Source organism: Uloborus diversus, chromosome 1 (genome assembly GCF_026930045.1).
Source record: "Uloborus diversus isolate 005 chromosome 1, Udiv.v.3.1, whole genome shotgun sequence".
Classification (NCBI taxonomy): Eukaryota; Metazoa; Arthropoda; class Arachnida; order Araneae; family Uloboridae; genus Uloborus; species Uloborus diversus.
This window is the reverse complement of record NC_072731.1, coordinates 30,251,935-30,276,828: the sequence shown is the minus strand read 5'-3', so window position 1 is coordinate 30,276,828 and position 24,894 is coordinate 30,251,935. Positions and strand designations below refer to the sequence as shown.

At 32.7% G+C, this 24,894-nt stretch overlaps 1 protein-coding gene across 3 annotated transcripts in view; it reads left to right on the top strand.

Annotated features, from left to right (window-relative positions):
* The window catches only part of LOC129234515 (deformed epidermal autoregulatory factor 1 homolog), a 58,240-nt gene that overhangs the window by 11,829 nt on the left and 21,517 nt on the right, over nucleotides 1-24,894 (top strand). For 2 of the 3 annotated variants that reach the window (XM_054868523.1, XM_054868522.1), the window contains 5 exons: nucleotides 4,347-4,576; nucleotides 10,808-10,907; nucleotides 11,500-11,583; nucleotides 11,849-11,896; nucleotides 14,884-14,984. In XM_054868523.1, the coding sequence (XP_054724498.1) occupies nucleotides 4,347-4,576; nucleotides 10,808-10,907; nucleotides 11,500-11,583; nucleotides 11,849-11,896; nucleotides 14,884-14,984 (563 nt within the window). The remainder of the gene's footprint in view (nucleotides 1-4,346; nucleotides 4,577-10,807; nucleotides 10,908-11,499; nucleotides 11,584-11,848; nucleotides 11,897-14,883; nucleotides 14,985-24,894) is intronic. The other variant, XM_054868524.1, reaches the window with a different exon arrangement.

Genomic DNA, 24,894 nt, shown 5'->3' with positions numbered 1-24,894 from the left:
ACAGGTGGTATTTTTTAGTGATACCTAATAAGATAACTTTATTTAAATATCAGGAATCCTGAATCTCTTGATAACTTTCATTGTACGTAAATTTTTTATAACTCATTTTTTAAACACTCATTAGAGTTACTGGTGTGACTTTTCTATACAAGAGTTTGAATCTTTTCCTCTATTTGAAACATATTTTCTTTATTACTTTCTTCTATATCTAATATATAGAAGAAAGTATTGGATTCGTGCAAATTTTCGAATTTCAAATTTTGACGGATTCGAACGTTTTGAGGTGTGCTGAGTCCATTTCGACCATTTTTGGAAAATGTCTGTCTGTCTGTGTGTGTGTGTGTATGTGTGTGTATGTATGTATGTGTGTGTGTATGTATGTGTGTCACGTCTGTGTGTGACCAGTTTTTTGTGGCCGCTCTACAACAAAAACTACCGCATGAAATTGAACGAAATTTGGTACACATATGTGCCCCTATGTGAACTTGTGCCCATTAGTTTTTGGCGCGAATTCCTCCAAGGGGGGTGGAGCAATGGGACGTTTTTCGAGTTACGCGTGCTTACTATTCCTCAGGAAGTAACTGGCGGAATCAAACAAAATTTGGTCCATATGTTGGTATTAACAGGAACAGGTGCTGATTCAATTTTGGTGTCAATAACTCAAACGGGGGTTGAGCTATAGAAAGTTTTTTGTCGTCAATTGTGACTGCTGTATCTCAAGAAATAATGAACGGAATGAAAGAAAAATTTATCGGCAAGTAACCCTTAGTGGGTATAAGAACTGATTTTATTTTTGTGTCAACAGCTAAAAAGGGGGTGGCGCAATCACCCGTTCTTTTTTTCCATTTTGAGTACCCTATCTCAAGAAGTAATGCTACGTTCTGGTTGAAATTTGGAATATATGTGAATCCATATGTAAACAGGCTTTGGTTCGATTTTGACGCCGATCGCTCCAAGAGGTGTTGATTTTTTTTTTATTTTTTGCGAATAAAAATATTTTTATTAATGTAACAATAAGAAAGATAAATCGTAATAGATTGTCGTCCGCGTATTTCTCGTGATTTTAATTGTATGGAAATGATAGGAAATATTATCTCAATGATTTAAAATTTTTAACTGTTGCCATCTTATGTTTGTTAACAAATAAAATATTTGTAATTAATTCATGCAAGGCTTTTAAAATAACTTTCAATTTTCGCTCTTTGCTTTGTTTCTGCAATAATTCAGACATTGGGATGGTCGTCAAGTTTTTGCATGTGTAATTTTGTTTTTGTTAGGAATATTGCTTCCTTGTCAAGCATGGGGAAGGATCAGAAAAAATAAAAATATAGAAGAAAGTTTCGTGATGGCCACAACATACTAGTTTTTGTATTGGGTGTGTCCTAGGAAGCCATCACGTTTATTTTTTAGTTTTGAACTTGTTATGTAATTTTATAACGGCTCTGGCTATTCATTTTCTCTATTGGTTAAAAAAATATTTGAAACGTATTTCAGCTGTCTTTGGTTTGGTAAATGGTAATTTTAATGATGTACATGTTTGAATGTTCCTAAATAATATTTTAAGATTGCATTTTCTTCTGAAATTTTACAGCAAAAAAAAAAAAAAAAAAACATTCATTTGTCCCCCCCCCCCTCCTTCTTTTCTTTTTTGAAACTTTTCACACCAATTTTTTCATCCCAGCAACTTACTTAGAACTCTTATTTTTCAATATTTAACAGAAGATATATATATACTTATATAAATGGGGAAAGGTTAAAATAATGCTTTGAAAATATTAGTTAAAATAATCATACCTTTTCTGCTGCATTCCAGCATTCCAATAAGCGTTCCCCCCCCCCCCTCAAATTCAAGTAAAATACTTTTTCAGATTTTTCCTTACTTGCCACAATGACAATTATTGTTCATCCACATGCGAATTAAATTCAAAACTTTAACTAGTCTTTTTTTTTGGAATTCATAATGAATAAAATAACTATGCAGGATAGTCACTCAAGTCTTCTGCCAAACTCGGGAACCGGACAAACTCAATGCACTTGTATCTTTTCACGACTCCAATGCCAATAACCTTCTTTTTCCTTCTTCAAGCAGAAAGTTCACACAGCAGGGGTTGGACAGACCGTCCTAAGCCCCTAAGCACACAACAACAGGAACAGTTGATCCAACTCTTCTCTAATTTTCCCTCGAGCTCCTAGTTCCAGACTTCAGAGAAAGGTTTTTAACAGAAAAGACCCCTGAAGGTCTGAAGTTTCTAATGTCACCCCTACACGCGATTACGCCACGCCATCTCCACGACGGCATTTCTAAGTGTTACAATTGGCGGACAAATGTCTTGCTTTAGTTACACAATAAAGTTGTCTGGTCGACAAATCGGCATAACCCCTGCGAGTAGAATACTATTTTAGTTTTTACTCGTCAGCCTAGAAAAAGGGGAAATGGTGCTAAATGTGTATTCAGAAGTTTGTTTCAAAATCAAACACTTAAAATACATACCAATGGGACTTCATGTTGTAATAAAACCTTTATCTCTATTTTAATTTTTTTTTTTAATCATTTCGGCACCCTATGTATTTCTCCACTTTGCTGTGATTTTTTTTATTGATGATTTAATTTTATAAATGTGTCCACTGTGCACTGTCCAAAGCTATCATGTTTATAATGTAGTTGTGTTTTTAAACTGAGATTTTCCGTGAGTTTCCATAGTTTCTATTTTGAAAAAAAATATTCGAATCTTACATCTCGGCTGCTCACAGGTAATCTTCATGTGTGATACACAGCTTCCCAGATATTTCTAAATAATATTTTAAGATTGAATTATCTTTTTAAAATTTACAGTGTAAACACTTATTAGAACTCATGATTTGCACTGTAAGTTTGTTAAAATAAGAAAATGTAAAAATGTGCACACTTCCATTTAACTTTTATCAAAGATATTATAGTGAACTCAGAATTCACTCTAAAAGTAAAAATTGCTGATTGTAGCTGAAATAGCCGACTGAGTACAGGAAGGTGGCGCGGCGCCCAGTGGTTGGGAGGTTCCAGTGGCCTCCATAAAAGCCCTTATTCGGCCAAATTTGTCTGATTATTAGGCAAATTTTAAGACATTATTGCATTTTTAAAAAATCCTGAATGTCCCTTCTCATGTGTGCATTGCATATGCGTACTTTATCATTCGGAAAATTGAGAATTTTCCCCAAGAATTTAAGTTTCGGGTGTCCCTGGATACAGTGTCGACAAAATAATACTTTGTTCAAGTAAATGTCGGTAAATTGAGAATACTGTGCAATTAGCAGTCGGCGAAATGATTATGTCTTTCAGGTGGACTTTCAGATGAATAGTCGTACGCAAAATATACATGTTTTTTGGTTTTCCCTTTTTCAATAAGAGCTGAAAACTTGCACATGGTCAAGCTACAGACTACTTTACTCTAAGATTTAGAATACAGGATCAACTGAAAAGGCCAAAATGCCGACTAGCTGAATTTTCTGAGAGGACGCCTATTGTCTCGGCAAAATGAGCAGTCACAAACTAAGCAATCGGCATAGTGTCAGCAATGTAAAACTGAATGTAAACGGAGATCCTATTCATTAGTTTCTCTTGCGCAAAGTATGAAAAGGTTAGATGTATAACTTTGTATGAATATGTTAACTTTTTTAAAAAAAATCTGTCAATTTAAGCTTTGAAATTCCGAAACATTGAAAATGCCGACTTATGAACTGATTTTGCCGACTGGATGTAATCACTGGGAGGGTGAGACACCCCCCTCACCCCCTATGGCGACGGTCCTGCCTGCAAGAAAATGCTCAGAGGTTAAAACTTAAATCATCGATTTTTGATGTTGAAAGAGTTAGAGGAGGGTGAATTCAAAATTTTTTCTTATTAAATAATCAGTATTTAGAAACACTTCTTAATTTAATATTGAATTTCCTACAATTTGCTTGAAATACAATTTGAAAGACTTGACTCATTCTGCTGCAAGACGATTAAAATTTGGTGCTCTTGGAGGCATAAATTTACATTTTATGTGCTCTTCAGTTAAAAAATTGTACAAAGTATCATTTTGTTCATCCTTCAATAAAATTTTTTACTTTCTGAATTGTAACCTACAAAATTTACTTTATCCCTAAATATTTTTTTATAAGTTTGCCTCGTCGGGCAAAAAACCTTTTCAAGCAAGCTATGGATTCTCTGCAAAAAAATTGTTTATTTTTTTCAAATGGATTGTTTTTGTTGCGATGCACACAAATATGCAAACGTATATCTTGAGAAACCCCTCTTTCTTTAGGTATTTTTTACTAATTTGTTTTGCATTTAAATGAAACATTTTTCATTGTTTTTTTTCTTGTAGGAAGACGTGGGCGCAGCATCTTAGTAGATGGTACTTGGTACACTCCAAGTGAGTTTGAAGCACTATGTGGCCGAGGTAACAGTAAAGATTGGAAAAGGAGTATTCGTTATGCTGGACGCACGTTGATGTGCCTTATTGAAGAAGGTATTCTTCGTCCTCATGCTACTGCTTGCACTTGTGCAGCTTGTTTTGATGACTTCTCTGGAGAAGATGGTCCAGCAGACACCATGGTGAGTTGAAATTAAAAAGGAAGCTAATTAGTTTTTTTTTTTAAACCAGATTAGTACTCAATTAGAATTTAAAGGGAGAGGTAAAAGTCTATGTGTGTGTGTGTACTTTCTGGTTTGTTTAATGTGAGACTTTATCTGATGCAAAATACAGATCTTTACTTCTAATCTCCTCCTGTGATATTGTCAAAGTTTAAACCCAATTGTAAGCCATTGTTTATGATGTCTGTGTGTGTGTGGGGGGGGGGGGAGGTGTACAGAAACCTACAATTTTCGAAGTTGAAATTTCAAAAACATAATTTTAGACAACTTTCAATGATGCTAGGAAGATGGAGCCTGAAAGGCGTTTTCCCTCACAATGTCCTAAAAATGAAGTTTTAGATTTTCTGTCAAAGTGTTTCAGGAATAAAAGGTACTACCTGGATTTGTTTCAAAATTGAAGCCCTAATATGTCACTTTTGATGACAGGGACAAGGGAACCTCCCTCTCAAATTATTCCTAATTGAAGTCTATGTATGCAATTATTGGCCAACTTTGATTTTTTTGGAGGAGGAATGGGGTTTGGGGATAGCTTCTCAAAAGATTTTCCAAATTGCAACTTTGAAATTGGAGTTTTAGATGACCTTTGATGATGTTAATGATGATGAAGTATCAGGACGTTTACCTGGAATTTTTCTGAAATTGAAGTTCTAAAAAGGCAATTTTAGCTTGCCTTTCAAAAGGAAAGGAATAGATATGGGAAAGAGATTAGGCTATGCAACAAAAGATAGAACTTAGCAACCATTGTAAAATCCCGAAAGTACCCCCCCCCCCCCCCCCGTATTTTCAAAACAAAACTTGTTAATTTCAGAAGGGGGGGTTATAATCTAGATTTTTTTGAAAAATGAGCCAAAATAATTGTTTTTAGTAGTATTAATTTTAGAGTACAGAAAAGAAATAAGTAAATAAGAGTTAATATTAATGAAGAGTGAGAAATTAATTAATAAAAACCTGTCATAATTTTCTAGTAGTAATAAATTGCATGTGGGCGCCATTTTTTCGAAAGAAAGGATTTTGAACCTTAGTTGGCGAAATCCCTATAATTTATCGCTTGAAAATTCATCATGTACTGAATATAATAAGGTTACAGTAAAAGAAGCAAAATCTTAATGTTCTTGTTTTAGAATAAAAGCAAAAATCGCAATCACGGTCGCCAATTCGTTACGAAGATTAATTTCGAAAACTGAGCTTGTAAAGTTCGCGAACGCAAACAGAGACAAATCTCTTATTTGATTTTGTGAAATATGCATTTCTGATGATCGTTAACTCGTTCAATTACTTTATTTCTCCTTTAAAAAAGGTCATTTTTAAGTTTCGCGCTACTTTTTAAGCAACGCATTTCCAAAATGGCGCCACGACAAAAATGCTCCTTCCAAAATAAATAAAAAGCAGTACAGTCGTATAAATTCCTGCTGTAATGCTATGACAGGGTTCGTACTTCCTTAAAAAAACCCTTAAGAAACCCTTAATTTCATCAAGCAAAATTAAGGTCCCTAAAAAACCCTTAAAAAGTCCTTAATTTTCTGAAAATTTCCTTAATATTTTAACCACTGTATCAAGTTTGGTCCCCTTTTTCTTATTTTTTTCGTTTTTTACCCCTTCAAATCTTTATAATCCGCGATATGTGCCGAAAACGTATGTTTTGGAGACATGCCGACCACGTTAAACACGTGCTTCGCCGAAAATTGCTTGCCTTGTTTGAGATTGCAATCTTTTTGCATCCTGCAAATATTTCAATCTTTTTAAATGTTGGAAGGTTTTTTTACAATATGCTACTTTATATCTGTTTATTCTTTTCATTATTTCAATAATATTTTTATTTCTTAAATTTATTTTAGAAAAAATGCAAAAGACTATCGAAAAAATATGGTCCAACTCCCAGTCTCTGATTGTATTTAAACTTGTCATGGTTACTATTTTTATGTATTTGAAAAAGCTTTCAATATATTTATGGTGAATCTCTAAAGGTTTTGGTTAGGCTTTACAGCCTGTAAAATTTTTTGGAATTTAAAGATTAAATAAAGCAACTTCAGTTTTTTTTTTTTTTTAAATCGTGAAATAATATGAAGTTTTTTAAACCAAACTATGAGTTCCATTGCAAGGAAAAAGGATAATCAATTATATATATATATATATATATATATATATATATATATATATATATATATATATATATATATATATATATATATATATATATATATATATATATATATATATTTTTTTTTTTCAAATGTTTTTTTGTAAAAGAAATGTTAAACCCCCTCTCCCAATATATATATATATATATATATATATATATATATATATATATATATATAAAAGATTTATATTATTGAGTGATACAGCCAAGATTGAACTCTGGCTCCATCAACCGCTTTATTCAAGGACTCAGGAGTTAGAAATTGCTTTCTCTCTTTCAAAATTTAAATTTATATAGAAATAAACAAACTTGCGAGAAATAGTATGATATAGCAAATTTGTTCGAAATAGGATTTTAGTAACAATAACAGATCAAAAGCAATAATAACAAAACACTAGTTTAAATATCTTGAAGAAAAAAGATTTTAGTTATTTTCCTTCAATTTGCCTCTCATTCTAATCATGTATGCTAAATGATAATGCTTTAATATGCAACTAATTTTCTACAGCTATCCCCATTTTCCTAATCTTTTTTTATGACTGAAATTTGAGAATTAAATGTTATTTTTTAAGAACAATATGTGCTATCTATTATATTAATTACTACCCAATCATTTCAAGCCTAATTAATAAGGAAAAACTTTCGTATTATGTTTGAAACTGGTTAATTCGCCATTTTTTGTTGAATTTTGGAATGTCATGGACTCAAAGGGCACTCATGATCTCATCTCATTTCTGCTTGATTTTAAGAACTCTTTTTTTCTTGGGGGGGGGGGGGGGTTCTCCATTTTCCTCTTGGATCACTATGATGTGAAATTTTAAAATTTTATTCACTGATAATGGGACATCCCAGTTGATTGGGCCTCTCCCTGCTTTTTGGAAACTGATGCACTTGTGCATGTGTATATATATAATATGTGTATCATATACTTTGCCCCCCCCCCCCCCCCCGGAAAACTTTAAAATGGTATACGCAAAGCTATCTAGTTATTTTCCCGATAAGTCCTTTTTTTTGAGAGAGAGTCCTTAAAAAGTCCTTAATTTTTACTTTTAAAAATGAGTATGAACCCTGTATGAACAAAAAAATAACAAAACAGGCTCCATTGCATCAAAAGGAGTCTAGAAATTTTGGAAGGAATAAACCCAGGAGACCATTTTTTCTTTCTTTTTTGTTCAAATCATTCTGTTTTTTTTTAGAAAAGAAAACCTGCACATGGGGGCGGGAGAACTAAACCTCTGTAAATGCTTTTCAAGTAAAGCAGAAAACGTTATCCTTTTTTTTTTTTTTGGAGGGAGTGGAAAATGAAGATGATCGGAATTTTTTTCAGGTGAAAAGGGGGAGGGGGTATATTCAGGATTTTAAAATGATTTCACTTTCCACAAAAAAGGGGGGGTTATAATCGATAGGGGGGTTACTTTCGGGATTTTACGGTATTTTAGTAGTCATTCAGAGTATTTTTGAGCTGGTCGGTATAGTTCGCCAGTCCAGTTCTACCTCATATGTTTTAATTTCTTTGACTTAGAAGGAAAAAAAGTCCTAGTGAGGCATTTTTGCTGGCAAGGTCATAAAATAAGATTTCTGCTCTTTATGATTTTTAAAAATAAAGTGGCACAAAGTTATACAGCCTGGTTCAAAGATACCCTGAACAACTTTTGGTGCTCTTAATAGTTTCAAACTTAGATACATAAATATGGAGAGAAAAAAAAAAAAAAGAAAGAAACTCCTACTTAATTTTGTACAACAGAGCTACTACATTTGATACAGAAAATTAACACTTGAATTTTTAAATTTCATTTTTTAAACTTATTTATTTACATTTTTACATTTTAGAAATGTGTAGAAAAATAATCAAAAATAAATTCAAAGCTTACTCTTATTTTCCATTTTTGCTTGTCTGCTTGTCTATAAATAAACAAACATTAATAAATGTCCATTCCTCTATATGTGCACACTAGCATTTGACCCTCCAAGAAATAAATTTAACAAGTAAAAGAAAATGGTTAAAAATAAATGTTTGTTAATTTTCAAGACCTCCCCCCCCCTTCCCCCTTTTTTTTCAATACGCCAATACTTTGTTTAAGAATAAGAATTGTTGGTTACAGTGGCGTAGCTAGACCCAACTTTCGGGGGGGGGGGGGGGGTTACTTCTTTTATATATATATATATATATATATATATATATATATATATATATATATATATATATATATATATATATATATGTGTGTGTGTGTGTGTGTGTGTGTAATCGCTTGGAATTTTTTCCTTTCTCTTCTCTCTTCTTTTTCTCTTTTTTTTTGAGACTAACTTTTCGGGGGGGGGGGGGGGTTGTCCCCAAACCCCCCCCCCCCTAGCTACGCCCCTGGTTGGTTACAAAGAGCATTTAATATTTTCTAAATCTCACGTGCAAAAGAAGAAATTCATTTAAAGACTAGTTTTATAGAAAAAAAGTAGAAGAGAAAGGTGTACTGGATATTATTCTGTCTAAACATTCTTAGTGTGCTCCTGAGAAAGGAAGAATGCCATAGATTATTTGGTTACTATGGGGTATCTAACTTATCGGACTTCGCTTGCGTAATCCTTTTGATGTCAAAACATTTTCTCAGAACAGAGCAGATTGTGCAGATGTGGACTCCAGAGATGTGCACATTGGCGAAAATGTGGTAATTAAAATAGTAAAGTCAAGTATTTTATAATTACCAATTACAAGACCAGCAAGCATAGGTTCCATAAAAAGGAACCGTAGCAGTGGTGATGATGAGTGTGTTATAAAACCACTAGTGTAGTGCTATTAAAGTTCTGGGGTCAAAAAGGGTAGGGTAATTATCCATAGACGGCTCAAGGTAGGAGATTTCTATATTTTTTCGTTTTGAGTTTAAAAAAATTGAGACTCTGGTTCAGGAACTCATAAAGCAAAATGAAACCATTGTACAAGCACTCAAGCTTGAAGCGGATTCCCCAAATGAGTCTAAAGTGATGGATCAATTTTGATTCTTTTATAGAAGGTTTCCAGGCATTCTTAGATACCCCGAATGTTCCAAGAGAAAAAAGGCGGAAACACTTATATCAAGTTTGTCATTAAAATTATACCATTTTTACTGAAGAATCTTTTGCCACCTGATAACCTTGGGGGAAAAGATTCCAAAATGCTCAAGGACGTATTACGAAATCATCTCAATCTGAAGCCATTAATTATTCTCAGCCATCACATATTTTTAAACCATGAGTCGATTAACCCCCCCCCCCCCCCCAGGGAAAAACTTATAAATCAACTGCCGAATTAATTGGTAGGGAAATTCATAAGGGTAATGCTAGAAGGGAAACCAGAAAGGCCAATACCAGAAGAAAAAAAATCTCTCAAGATTAAAAAAAAAATAAAATGCTCATGATGTAATGGGAGGAATCATTCTGAAGATGAATGTAGGTTTAAGACTTACAAATGCAGTAAAATTGGCCTTTTAGGAAAAGCATGTTTTTCTGCCAAATCAAATCAAGTTAACAAACCTATTAAGCACAAGCAGGTGGATGCAGAAGCTTTTTCTGAAGTTGAAGGTACTGATTCGTGCCTATTTATACTATGCAAGCTGAAGAATGTACACTGCCTGAAAAGGAAGAAAGGGAACCTATAATGGTGAAAGTCCAAATAGAAGGCCATTCTTGTATTCAATCTTGTATAATAGTATTATGTATATAGTAAAATGTAGTAATTAGAATATTAAGGTCTAGTATTATTATGCTTGAATGATCAATTACCAATTACATGACCTGCAAGCATAGTTTCCATAAAAATGAACCAATAATGTGGTACATTTCAAATTCTTTTGATAGTTGGTTGATGCCAAAATTTTGCGGCTATATGCAATATGCATACAAAAAGAAAGAACTTTTGGTATATCAAGAGTGTTAGGAAGCCTAATATTGTCTCCTGTTGCTGGGATGGCAATGGTCCTAAAAATTCAGGATAATTAATTGGTTATCTACTGTATAAAGTTTTCCGCTTGTTTTGACTTCTTTTCTTTACATATAGCTTTAATAATTTTTGTATTTTATAGAGTGGACCTGTTAGGCTGTTCACTCCTTATAAAAGGAAAAGGAGAGCTGGTCGGCCAAAACTCAAAGTATGTACCCGATCGAGAACGTCTGACAGAGGCAGTAAGTATTGCGAGATAAATTTCATTTGAAGTAATGTACAATATGTAAAATTGTTGTTCTCAAAATTTTAGCCTTAACACTAACACTGCTAAAGAAATTTTTTAAAAAAATTTGTTTTCATCAAGGATTTTTAAAAATCATTGTGTTTTTAAAAGCAGTAGATAAAAGAAAGTGTTCTTTTCAATCAATGGCGAATAGTTAGGATTATTGTTTAATAATTTCTCTGCATGTGATGAAATGTCACGAGGATTTAGTTCTTGGTTTTGATTGAACTGTCATCAAAATTACAATAGTTATTATCAACCCTAAGCTATTTAGCTTATTCTTGATGGTAACTATTCACCATTTTAAATGACCGAAGTGAACTGTATATTTTGTTATCAAAGTGAGCAAATGTTTTTGCAACTTATTGCAACTCATTTTAGAGTTTGAATCTTGTCTGAGTGGTGCAGAGAGTAACTATTTTTTTATAAGCCAGTTAGTATTATTATAAGTAAAACTAACCTTTTGAATGTGAACTAACATTAATACTCAACTTTTTATTGTTTATGTGTAAAAAGTGATAATTTACTAATTCGTAAATTTTTCTTAGCTATTAATTCTGCTCCAGTAGAGTTGCAGCCAGAAGATTTGACATTGCAGAACACATCAACAGATGCTCTTACTACAATAACTGGTATGAATTAAGATTTCTGTTGACACTTGACATTTAAATATAAATTTTTGCAATTTTACTTGTCTGAGTATTAGTTTATTTGTACATAATTAACCACCCTGGGGCTGTCCCAAAATTGCATGTTAAATGGACGAGATGTTTTGTAAAAAACTGGGTGGTGGTTAAACTAATTCATTCAGATAACATTTTCTGTGTTAATTTCTACATTTGTGTTATATGGAATCTATGAAAATTTTACTCATTGTTTATTTTCTTCTACCAATAGTGCCTTTAATACCAAGAAACACAAGCAATCCCATCATTCCTAATACAGGTAATTAAAACTTTTGATGTAGATTTAGCAGTAAATTAATAAGCAAAATGAAACAATGCATGGTTCTTTTTATGTGTAAATGTGTTTGACCTGTAAATTCTGGATTAATAGAGAAATTTAGGGCATAAAAAAATGTGGAATGTCTGCGAAACCTTTCTGCTCAAAAACCTCATATAATGAGTGACTCCCATAAGAAACAATAGAAAATATCTAGGGAAAAATGACTCCCTTTCTGAATAATATTTTGCCTCACAAAAGACGTGCTCAAAGTATGGAAAATAACTGGTTTATGAGGTATGTATTTGTTAAGTAAATGTGTTATTGTCACATGTAAAAATGATATTCAATCTGCTTTTTTATGCAAACTTAGCATAGTGGATTTACAGGGATTGGATTTTCAAAAAAATTAAAATTAAATGTATTTTATCAGGAAATATGGTTAGGAAAAAAACCTTTTTTTTTGCAGCTCCAACGCAAGTTTTATTGATTTGAAATCCAACACAAAAATACAATAGTATGCAATTTAATGTGTGACCCGCGTAGGTCACCACACATTGCTAGTGCAAAAGAAATATAACTGTGCTATGTATTAAGAATAAGAGTATTTTTATCTTATAAAGAAAAAATGATAATAAATAACTACATACCAATAAATGCATTTCTTAAACTATTTAATATTTACTGCTGCAATATGAAATAGTTGTATGCTCTGTAATTGTTTATGTATTGGTATGTATCATTACAGCTAGGCTAGGCGTTTCAATTTATCACTCTCCATAGAAGATCACACTCATCTTAAAACCATTCACCCCATTGCAAGTTACAGTTGCTTTTGATACACAAATCCATAGCTTGGGGGAGGGGGGTCTGCAAGTTCATAGGTTTTTAATAATGATTTTGTGTTCTTGCAATCTTGTTTGAAATTCTTGGGTTTTGTGCTTTATTGATGAAAACAATGCATTTATTTAATGCCTTAAAGATTAAAGCATAATTTTTTGGCTCAGCAAAATGGAGGTTGACTTCATGCTGTGACTAAATAAAAAGATTGCGTTGGAAGTAAACAAAAAAATAGAATCTTCCTTTCTCTAACCCTCGATGTTATTTCTTTGTATTATTATATCAAAACATTAATGAAACAGTTTTTCTATCAGCAGAATGAATCTGATGATTTTTGCACCATTTAAAAAAAAAAAAAAAAAAAAAAAAACAAAAACAAATTGTGCCAAAGAAATGGTTCTTGAGAGATTAATTTAAATATTTATTGTTATGTTTTTAATCTATTGCTTTTGAAATTGATAACCAAGCAGCTACAACAGTAGCAATTCCAAAAAAGTGAATTAATTTTAATAAATATCAGACCTTGTATGTGGATTCTCTTTTCTAGATCTTGGGAATTTTATGAGCCCTATCTTTGGTTTTGATTTAAAATTTTAATGGCAACTAATCCCAAATATGCCAACTACACAACCCTTTTGAAGTAGCAGTTTTTCTTAATTTTAAGATTGATTTGGGATTTGAAGAGCATAAAAACAATGATCCTTGGCTTTGCCAACTGCAGAACAGTCTTTTTCTCCATTTTAATCAACTTCAATAGCTGAATCTGTCCCTTTTCCCTCCTTGCTCAATTGTTTGGCAAGTGTTTTGCATTATGAATAAAATTCTGGACTAAACATGCTCATAAAACATTTCACTGTACTAGCATATTATTTAAAGTGATTTATAATTATAATAATAATTAATTGCTAAACTGATTGCACATAAAATTTTAAATAAACTAGCTGTACCCGACGCGCGATGCTACGTCAACAAAAAAATACATCATTATACTGATTTTCATGACAATCGGTTGAACGGGGCAGAAGTTGCTACTCTGCAGTGCCACCTGGTGGCGAGTGGCTTCAATGAGCATATTATGCACCTTCTCCGTGGAAAAATACATATATATAGCAATTTTTATAATAATCGGTCCATGTATCAACTGAAGCCGTGACTATACTCAAATTTTGTACTCACGCAGTTTGCAAGATCAATCAATCGCTAAAAATATCAAATAGAAAAAGTTTTAAATCCCCCCGTTGCATGAAAAGCTATAAAGCAATAAAGAAAGAATTTATTTGTTCAAACTCAAGAAAAATGGCAACAGCTAACTTCTTATCAATGAGATCTTTCACGCGAATTAATTTCGGCAGCCGATAATTTTATTCGTATTTATCCAATGGATTGTGACTTAAATTGGAATAAAAAGGAAACTATCGATTGGATTTTTTTCGAACTGGTCTATAAACATTCCCAGTACCAAAAATAACAAACGGTGAAAGTTTCAGCCAAATCTGCCAGGTAGTTTTAAGTTCATGGATGACATACAGACAAACATTCATTTTTATATATATAGATAAATGAGGAAAAACATCATCTGAAGGGGTTTTTTTTTAAATCTTTGAAAATTAAGGCTAAAATAGATTACTGGTTGACATTACACAATTGAATATACAAAAATTGTAATTTTCCATTTCAATTCAAATTAAATAAAGTCTAGTTTTATGGTACGTAAACTTGATTTGTTCCTAAAATGTTGTCCATAAATAATGTTACACTTTTCTTAATCATATTTGACCCCCCCCCCCCTTTTTGTCAGAAAGTGTCACACATCATTTGTGGATGGCCCCTATTCACTGATATTAAACTATTGTTATGATTGAATAGTGAAATTTTCTTTGAACTGAAATATGTATACACAGGATCAGACAAATTCTGGGTATCAAGTTGCCTGAGCTACTATAGTTAAAATTTGAAAAAAAAAAAAAAAAAAAATCTTTTGAACTATTTTTTCATAAGCCATGTTAATCTGAATTTTCCCATTAAGTGTGAGAAATAATTTGTCTGGCTCATTCATTTTTCCTCTGACTCCGTAGCCTGACACAGTTCCACTTTTCATTTGAGCAGTTCATTATCTATATAATAAATATATTTTTTATATTTTTCTGTAGAATCTGTTATTGTTACACCTGCAGCAACCCCTCAAACTCCTGGATGTGCTCCAACTGCATTAGACTTTAGTGAACAAAGACATTGGTGGAAATTAGAAGAGGTAATTCAGAAGCAAATTCATTCCATTTTTTTTTTTTTTTAAAATTCTTGTTACCTGCCTGTCAGGTTTAAAATTGTTATTGCTAGTGCCTGTTTGTAATGCCAAATTCATTCCTAAGAATTTTTGAGCTGTTTTACCTGCTGTGAAGTTTGAAAAATGTACAATGCATTGATGAAATGAAAATGTTCATAAAACAAAAATATACATACTAAGGAAATATTTGACATGGTTTAATTTGTACTAATCAATAGCCATTGAAATGGGAAGATAATGTTATTAAGGCCAGCTACTGTACTCTTAATACAAGAGCAGGGGCAGCAAATAGGGGGGTCAAGAGGGGGCGGTCGCACCCCCAAATTTTTTTAACAGAATGATAGAAAATGGGTGAATTCAATTTATGTAAGTCGGAAATCAATGTTTCTTATTAAAAAAAAATCTCGCTGGTTCTCAGCAACTACTTGATGAAACTCGACACATTCTCAGACTAGAAAAAGTGTTTTTCGTTATTTGGATGATGATTTAGAAATTCATAAAGTATTTTCCAGCCTTTTCAGAACAGAGATAACTGATAGATAAACATGGTTAATTTTAACTGAAGAAGACATTTCCTCATATAAGCTAAATATTTCATAGTTGTGTGCTCACAGTGTAACGATGGTATGTCCAATATGAGAGGCCCGTGCAAAGAAAGTGGTATGGCTCCATGGTTTTCACAAGAACATTTCTTAATATTTTACATTCACTTTTACGCTCACTTTTGAAGTGTATATTTAATGAGTGTTCATCGCTTTCTTCTGCTAGAAACACGTTTCAGCTGTTCAATGCTTTCATAGAAACTTCTTAAAAATGCATTTGGTTATTGAATTAAAAAAAAACACATCTCAACAAATACCTTTTATGGGGCTCTATAATTATGCAATCTCGGAGTGACGCAAGATGATCTTCAAGCGTAAAACCATAAAAACATTTCTCTATAACTTCAAAGCAGTGATTTGACAACTGGAAGAATTATTGCAAAATGATTCTTTCAATGGTGAAAAAGCTCATGCCCTTTAGCATGTATGACTTCGTTTAAATTTCTATTCAGTTTGTTTGTATTAAGGAAAGTTTTTGAAAAATGCTTTACTCTATCAAAACATCCTCAATCCGCTACCTTTAGTTTTCGGACTATTCAAGCCACAGTTCAACCTACAATTGATCTGTGCACCATACTACCATAGTTCAATCTACAATTGAAACTGAAAATAGATTTTACATAGTTGTATATTTCAATCAAGCGTGACACTTTAAAAAAAAATTCTTCCTTCGTGCCGATTTCAAAAAGGCGGAAAAAAAATAGTGACGATGATGTGAAGTCAAACATAGATTTTTTAATATTTTGTATAAAGTAATAGATTCAGTTTCGAATGAAAATAACGCAAGATTTGATGATAATTATTTTTCTGTATGGTTGGCTCTATATTATCAGGATTGGATTTTGAAACCGTAAAATAAAATGTTTCAATTATGGGTAAAATTTTTAGCATGAGGCAAGAAAAATTACAAGCAATATGCCGACAGACCGGTTATCGCATCCAGAGACTGCAGTTTCGTCAATCTGGAATAGTGACTACTAGACCTGGAGGCAGATGACATCTCATTGAAGCTGCGACCGCCGACGAGACTAGATTATTCAATGATGAAAAATTAAGCCCGTCACAGTTTTTGAAGTTGCTTGGGTGATTTTGAAGAGCAATATATAAAAAGTGTTTTCATACATAACTTAGTTACTTCAATTATTTTTTAACTATTCCAATCAGCTCAACTAGTAGAGAAAGATTTTTTTATTTCTCAGGAGGTTGATTTCGAAGCACATTGGGGAAAAAAAAACTTTTCTATTTAGCTGTACTGGCAAAATAGCACAACACTGGGCACCGATAGATTAATAACACGATTCCCTGCTCTTGCGAATTCCAAAAATCATGCATTAAAACTTTTCCAAAAGGTATAAAAACTTTAGTATCGAGATGTTTTGTATGATAACTGATTAGAAAATGAATCAAAGTTTTAATTGTTTCTAAACACTAATTTTTATTTGTATTCAACCGATTTTATGACCACTTCTTGTTAACTTATGTGTGTTTGATACCACACTGTAGTTACACATATTTAAGAAACTCGACCCCCCAAATGAAATGCTGAAATGCCGCCCCTGTACAAAAGCTACTTCAGATTTTTCTTTTGACAATGCAATTGATGATGTGCACAGAATTGCTATTTGATCACTGCTAAGGAGACTAATTTTGTCGTATCTGTTTTGATGGTCATAGTAAAAAACAATTTGATAGAGAATTGCCTTAGGTAGTAACTAATTAGATAGGAAATTACAATATTAAGTATAAATCTGAGTATAATATTTAGATAATCAATAAAGCGGATCTCAAGGCTGCTAACCTACCCCTTGATTGCTCAACTGATAGACCTGCCCCACCTCCCATGTTGAGCTGAATACGTCTTTGGATACAGTTAAAGAGTTTTTGAAATGTAGCTGCATGCGATATGTTAACTCAAGAGGTAGGGTCTTGTGGGGTAAAGTGGTCATAAAATCGTACGTTTTCAACTTAATAATATATACAATAAATTATTTAAACAGTTCAACTATTTTTTTGTTGTTATTTTACACTGCATTATTAAAGAACACAGTACATTTAATTTTAGTAAAAAAAATATTGATTTACGTAGTTTTATAACTTTCTTTTCCCTACACATTTATGACCATTTACCCCATGGAGTAAGGGAAAGTGGTCATAGCATGGGGTAAAGTGGTCATAGTTGAAAATAGATGCAAATCCGTTATAAGTGACCCTAATATTTGTAAATTTAATTTGTTTTTATAGTTACAAGTATATGTGGGTATACACGAGCATAATGGTGTCGTGTAAACATGAGTAAACACGTTTATATACCAGTTGATACATGATCAGATACCTGCATGCACGTGCCTACTCAAGTATATACATAAATACATGAGCATATGTGTATACACGTATACATGATTACCTACAGGAGTGTATACATGTCTACACGAGTATATACGTGTCGCATGTACCTACAAGTATATGTGTATAAATGTACATCATATGCGGGTATGCATTTGTATCTCGAGTATATAAGTGCAAACCTGAATATATACGTGTATAGTAGACGTATACTCACATATATAAGTATACATTTGTATACATAAATGGCTACTTCTGTATGTAAGTATTTCCGGGGTAAACTTCAAAACGACTGGACCGATTTTAACCATTTTTTCACCACAGATAGCTACGTTATCAGGAAGCTACATAGGCTATAATTTATTTCTAAAACACTTAGTTTGAAAAAGTTATGATGGAAAACAGTAAATTTCATGTAATTTCTCCATTGAATGATAAAATATAAAACTCCTTGTTACAAAAATTCTTTGTCTTACAACAATAATATTAATAGTAATTGTAATGAAAATTTCGAATCATGGTTTCTCCGGAGCAAACATGAATTTAATGTCATTTAAATATTTGGAAACTCTACTTTTTGCATACTTAGGGAAACATAGTAGAGAGCTTTTTTTTTTTTTGTGTGTGTGTGTGTGTACTGTTTAATTAAATAAATAAATCGCACATTTTTTTTAGTGATCTTTGGTTTTTGTTAGTTCATATTTTGGAAATTCTTCAAATTTTTATATGTTTAAATTAGAGATGTGTCGTTCATGAACGAACGGGTGAAAAAGAACGAATCCTTAAAATGAACGGATCCGTTCGTAAAAAATGAACAACCATTCTTTTGAACGGTGAACAGTTTGGAACATTGTATTGATGCACTTTTGATAATTGTTTTTTTTTTTTAATTACATTCATCTTCAAATTTTTAACTCTGAATCAGTCTCAAATTTCCTTTTTCTCAGTGCACTACAATATATTCATTTCAAACTTTTTTACTTTCTGCTTTTTATTCATTATTTTTCTACTATCGTTGAAGTTCATTTGCAGTTTTCCAATGTGTCCATCAGTAATGATTTGTGTAACTTCTTTGGGCAACTAACAAAATGTTTGGGCTACTAGCAAAATGCCAGCTTCCTGTCCCATGCAATTGCTAAAACCTTTCTCACGCTTTTTGTTGCCAAAATTCATAGGCGGATTTACGGGGGTGCCAGGGGGTGCGCCGCACCCCCAAAATTTTTGGTTGGGTTTTGAAAAAAATAGTTTAGTATATTTCACTCAGAAACGCAGTTGGAGGGGGGGAGGGATGCATAGCTGCTATACTAGTAAATTTACTTGAATCCAGTGTATCACCACACGTCGCTAGTGCAAGAAAAACGTAATTGTGCTGATATTAAGAATGTAAGTAATTTTATCGATTTGGAAAAAAAACCTAATAAATAATTTCATGCAAATAAAAAAACTTCTCCAACAATATATTGTTCAGTGCTGTGTTATTGTATAGAATAATAGCATGTTCTGTAATTGGGTATTTATTCGTATATCAATACCAATTCTTCTATTTTGAAACAACAATGGCTAATAAAGTCCAAAAAAAAAAAAAAAAACATGGCTATTGCAAGAAACTTTATCAATAAAATCTACACCGAAAACAACAGAAAACTAACATTTTTAAGGTAAATTTTCAAAAATTTTTGAAGGAGGACTCCCGGACATTTTGCTGCAGTGGTGCATCCAGGGGGGAGGGGACGCAAGACTGGTGACTCTCCCCACACATGCTGAGTAGATGTTTTAAAAAAATATTCTTATTATTGAAGAGAAGAAAAGATCTCATTTTGGGAAAACAGTTATTTTACGAAAAAAAAAAAGAATATTGGGAAAAAATATTAATTTCTTTCAAAAAGAAGTACTGACATTTAAATTTTTCAACAGCTTCAGATTATTGGCGGTGAATTTTGTGCCTCCTCCCTCCTCCTCGCAAAATCCTTTTTCTTTCATATCTCCCTCCTCCCTTTTTTTCATTTTTTTTCTATTTCGTTTTCATTTTCCCTATTAGTTCTCAAAATTTTTCTTCTCCAAAGCCCTTTCTCCAGCCAAAGTTATTACAGAGTAACTCAAATTTCGTTTCTTGGGCTTCACTTTCGCAAAATTTCCAAGGAAGATCTTCTAATCACCTAAATACATCAAAAATCGTTTAAAATTGCGTTTTTGGAGCTTCAGTTTTGAAAAACTGCAGTGTCCCTAACGTTACCAAATATGGTCATACACTCATGTGTTTAAGACTTTAATTTTGGAAAATATTCGAACTAGTCCCTCCGACCCCCCTTTCTCTAATATCATCAAAAGTGTTAACATTTTGGTATTGAAAACTACTATATTTCGAAATATTTAAGTGTTAGAATCCTTTTTTTTAATACCATGGAGGTATTACAGAAAAACTTCATTTTTAGGATTTCAATTTCGAAAATTTTCTAGGGGAGAGCTCCAGAACACCCTGTCCGGTAACAGTATCAAAAATTGTCCTCCGTAGTATTTTTAGAACTTTTATTATGAAAAGTTAAAGAGGTAGCATGGGGGAGGGGAGAGGGGTACATATTTCTATTTGCTTTTCAAAAAATCGATTGGAGACAGTCTATGAGTGTTATTCTTAACCCAAACTATAAATATGGACTATAATTACATTTATATGACTAAAATTTTTAAAAATGACCTTGGAGCCATGCGTACCTTTCTTGCCCCCAAAATATCACCAAGAACTGTAAAACTGCGTTTTCAAAAATACTATTTCAAATTTTTTCTGAGGCGTGAATCCCATTCCAAACCAGTAGCTGGATTCACCCATTGCTTCTAATATCGACTTTCGTTTAAGACTTTTTCTGCAGTTAGAAATGTTAAGAATTGCCCAACCCCTAATCTTCCTAAATATGGTTTACATCGCGTTTTTCAAACTTAAAAGTGTGTCCTGCCCTAAAATTATTTTCTGATTTCGCCACTGCCTTGTTATTCCGGGAATACCCCCCTCCCCAGATCCCTGTTATTGTTGCACCCCCAAATATTTCGGCTTAAATCCGCCTATGCCAAAATTATTTCTAAAAATACATTTTTGGTCATCCTTTTGTTTTCTATGACATCCCTATCAACTACCATCTATATTGATTTGGCTTTATTTTTTAAATTATTAACACTCTTTTATTAGCTTCACCTGTATGCATGTATGTATGTATCTTGTAACGGAATCTTGCAACTCAAATTTCGCCCACTTCCTGCTATCAGATTCTTTTGAAATTTGGCATGCGACTTCAGACCCGGTGACAATGCAATATCCTATAATCTAATTAATTAATTATTAATTTTTAGTTTATTCCAATTTTAGTCAACATTTTGGTATAAATCCAACAATGTGAAGAATAAAAAATTGAAAGAAAAATATTTAAAATTGCGCACAAAAAATATTAAAAAATATATCTATAAAAACCTTTGATTTTTCTGCATCAGACGAAATTTATTCCAATGTTCCAAGGTAATTAGAACATGAGTTTAATTTTTTTAAAACTAATTTCATGAAGTGAGCCTTGAATTGGCAATTCATTGTTGATCAGGTCATTGTTGAGCAGTACTTTTATTAAAATGTATCTCAAACTTTCAAAGTAATATAAATGATTTCTGCACACATGCATCAATGACTGGGAGAGATTAGCTGGATTAGACAATTAGTCGACAGGCAATTTATGGGCGCAGATGAATGTTTTCAGAGTTTGGCTATTGCACTTTAAGGGGTATAGTTATTCTTTTTAGAGTTCGAGAGACCGTGTTTGGAATGCTACCCGAGACTTTTAGTCCTTCATTTTGAAGAACTAAAAAAAACAAAAAAAAAAAACACGCTTTTATATCAAAATTAACTAAAAATTAAGAAATAATCTTTGGGTGATAATTATATAAAGTAATTGACCCCAAACACTTAATTTTAATGTAACACAAAAAGCACAGAGGGCTTCTTATCAGCTGTCTTGAATTTCTCGCTTTTGTTGTCCATGCAAAAATGTAAATAAACAGCGCCCCACTGGCTTTTTTTATTACATTAAAATTAAGTGTTTGGTCAATTACTTTATATACTTATCATCTAAAGATTATTTTTTACTTTTTAGTTCATTTTGCAACAAAAGCATGTTTTTTATAGTTTTTTAAACTATTATTTTTAAACTTACTTGACGACTTCCAAGTCGCTTATTTTACATTCAGTATCCAAAGATTTTAGAAAGGATTATTGCTGTCTAATTTTTTTTTCCCATTTAAAAAGGGTCACGATTTTTTTTCTAATCTCATCGGTAGTGTGGAATAATTTTGTAGCTGCCTAATATTTAGGTGAGTCTTTTTTTAAATAAAGTTATCTGTTACTCTGGCTGAGCTACCAATGTATTTGTTGTTACTTTTTTCGTTATATTTGAAGCCCGAATAAAGTTTTTTGATTCATTTTTCATAAGCGTATTTTTTTTCTTTAAGCTAATTTTAGTTATCTTTTCGTTCAAAGAATCTTACTGATCTAGTGAAACATGTTGAATGTATGTGAATATGTCGATGTTGTGCAGAGAGATCCCCTGCAACTTTTTAAAATGAACAAAGTCGTTCAAATGAACGAGTTAAATAAACGGATCAAAAGAATGAACGATCCTCTGATGAACGGATCATTAAAAAGAACGACATTGCCCACCTCTAGTTTAAATGTCGTGCTTTCGTTTCTAACTGAATACTATTTCGGTCTTAATACTTATTGTTATTTTACTTTTATGAGTAAGGAAGAAGCTTGATTTTTAATCAGGTCAAAGTGGTGTGTTTTGAGTTCTTCCTGTTGAAACAGAAAACAAATGAAAGTAGTGATTGTTTCTCACAATTATTACTGGCCCAGGTAACACCAGGTATTTTTTCTAGTACTTACATATACGAGTATACACGAGTGAATTCGTGGACACTTCCAGGTGGTACGTGGTTTGTACATGTCTACTCACACACACACACACACACGTATATATATATATATATATATATATATATATATATATATATATATATATATATATATATATATATATGTGTGTGTGGAAGCACATGTAGATAAGTATGTATACATGTAAACACAATTATATACCTGTATAGAGGTAGAAACGTACATTTACGTGTATAAACTAGTACATGTATGTATACACGAGTATATGCGCTTACATACATGTATGCCTAGAGAGTGAATCCAAGCTCTTTGGCAAAAACCAAAAGGGTGTCAGAGGGGAGGATTAGAAGCAAAGAATCATAAGGAACTTATGGTCGCTGACGCGCAGAGGTGGCACGAAGCTAGGTGCCAGGGGGGGAGGGAATTCCTAGTTCTGTCGGGAAATTTCAAAAAATTTCAATGCAAAAAATTGAATTACTAAAAATTCTCTTTCAATCACATGTTCATTCAATGTTGCTAAAATTCGTTACTTGTTACTTGCTACTTCTGAAAAATAAAGGTTCCCAGGCTACTAATGACATCCTCTCATTGGGAGCCCTGGGTTATTGCCGAGTCGTGAAGAAATGGAGAGACAGAGAGACTGGATTCGTCCTCTGGTTTGTCTATACAGCATAAGAGATGCGATACAAAAACAGATAGAGGAGGGTGTGAAAAAGCCATAGGCGATGACAGGCTATCGGGAATTTTCAAAAGAGAATGAGGGATGTGTAATTCATCAGTCAAGGGCCAACCCCCCACTCGGCGATTCCCTCGCTCTGACGAGTGCGGGGTAGCCCTTGGGGTTGGCATCTGCAAGTACACAAGAAACGTCGAACCCTTGATGGACCAGGTGGCATCACTTAAAACAAAGAGTTTTATCACAAGGAGAGTTGCAGGAATGAAGTCTTCGATCATTCTATCATTTCCAGTTTGACTCATCAGAGTACAACAGATGATTTTGTTTAGTGGTGTTTGAACATTTGATATGATGAGTTTACTGGGCGTTCATTTGAAGAAAGTGCAGTTTGTTATGTTTTTCGTTGTAAAGCACCAGAAGGCGTTTTCGTTGGAAAAATTTTCCTGTCAGAGATCCAATTTCCTGGATCAAAACGGTAAGAAGGGAAAAGGTTATTTTTTCAGTGAAGGGAATGATTTTTATTTTTTTTTAATTTGAATTATGATTTTGTGGAATGATGTGCATAAAAAATACCCGTGATAACGTTTAACCGATAGTTGAATTTAGGGATGCACAATAAGTTAATTGGTTTATTACCAATAACTTGGCTGTTCATAGTTGGTCGATTTATGAATAATGATAATGATGATATTTAATACTAATTTCTCCATTACCGTCCCCCCCCTTTCTTTTTTTAGAATATTTCAAAATTTCGTTCAATTTCTGTGAGCGAAATTTCCTATTATTTTTAATGAAGTTACATATGCTAGCTAAACATAGAAAATTAAAATATTTAGCCAGGGTTCGTACGGGTCATGGAAATCCTGGAAAGTCATGGAAAAAAAATAACAGAATTTCAGACCTGGAAAAGTCATGGAAAATTGAAATTTTCATTGAAAGTCATGGAAATTTATTTCAAGTCATGGAAAAATTTCCTGGACAAAGAGAAAGGAACAGTAGCAGCTAAAGGAGCATTAGAAATGAGTGATTTAACAGTGTAGCACATAAAAAGCTATTAAAAGTGGAAAATTGAAAGATCCAAAAATCAAATCTGAATTTTGAAATCTCATTGCATCCATTTCTGTCGCAGCTGCTTGCCATTTTTTGCGACGTGATTTTACTGCCTGGACATCACTTAGTTTGAATTTTCTGTTATTTTCAACACTTCTTATGTTTCATATTCTGTAGTAGCAAAATTTCACGTTCTTAGTTTTACCACGCCCACTCAAAAAAAAAAAGCAATTCAATTGCTTGCGAGTTCGATTCCATCACTTGTAAGGACTTTATTATTAA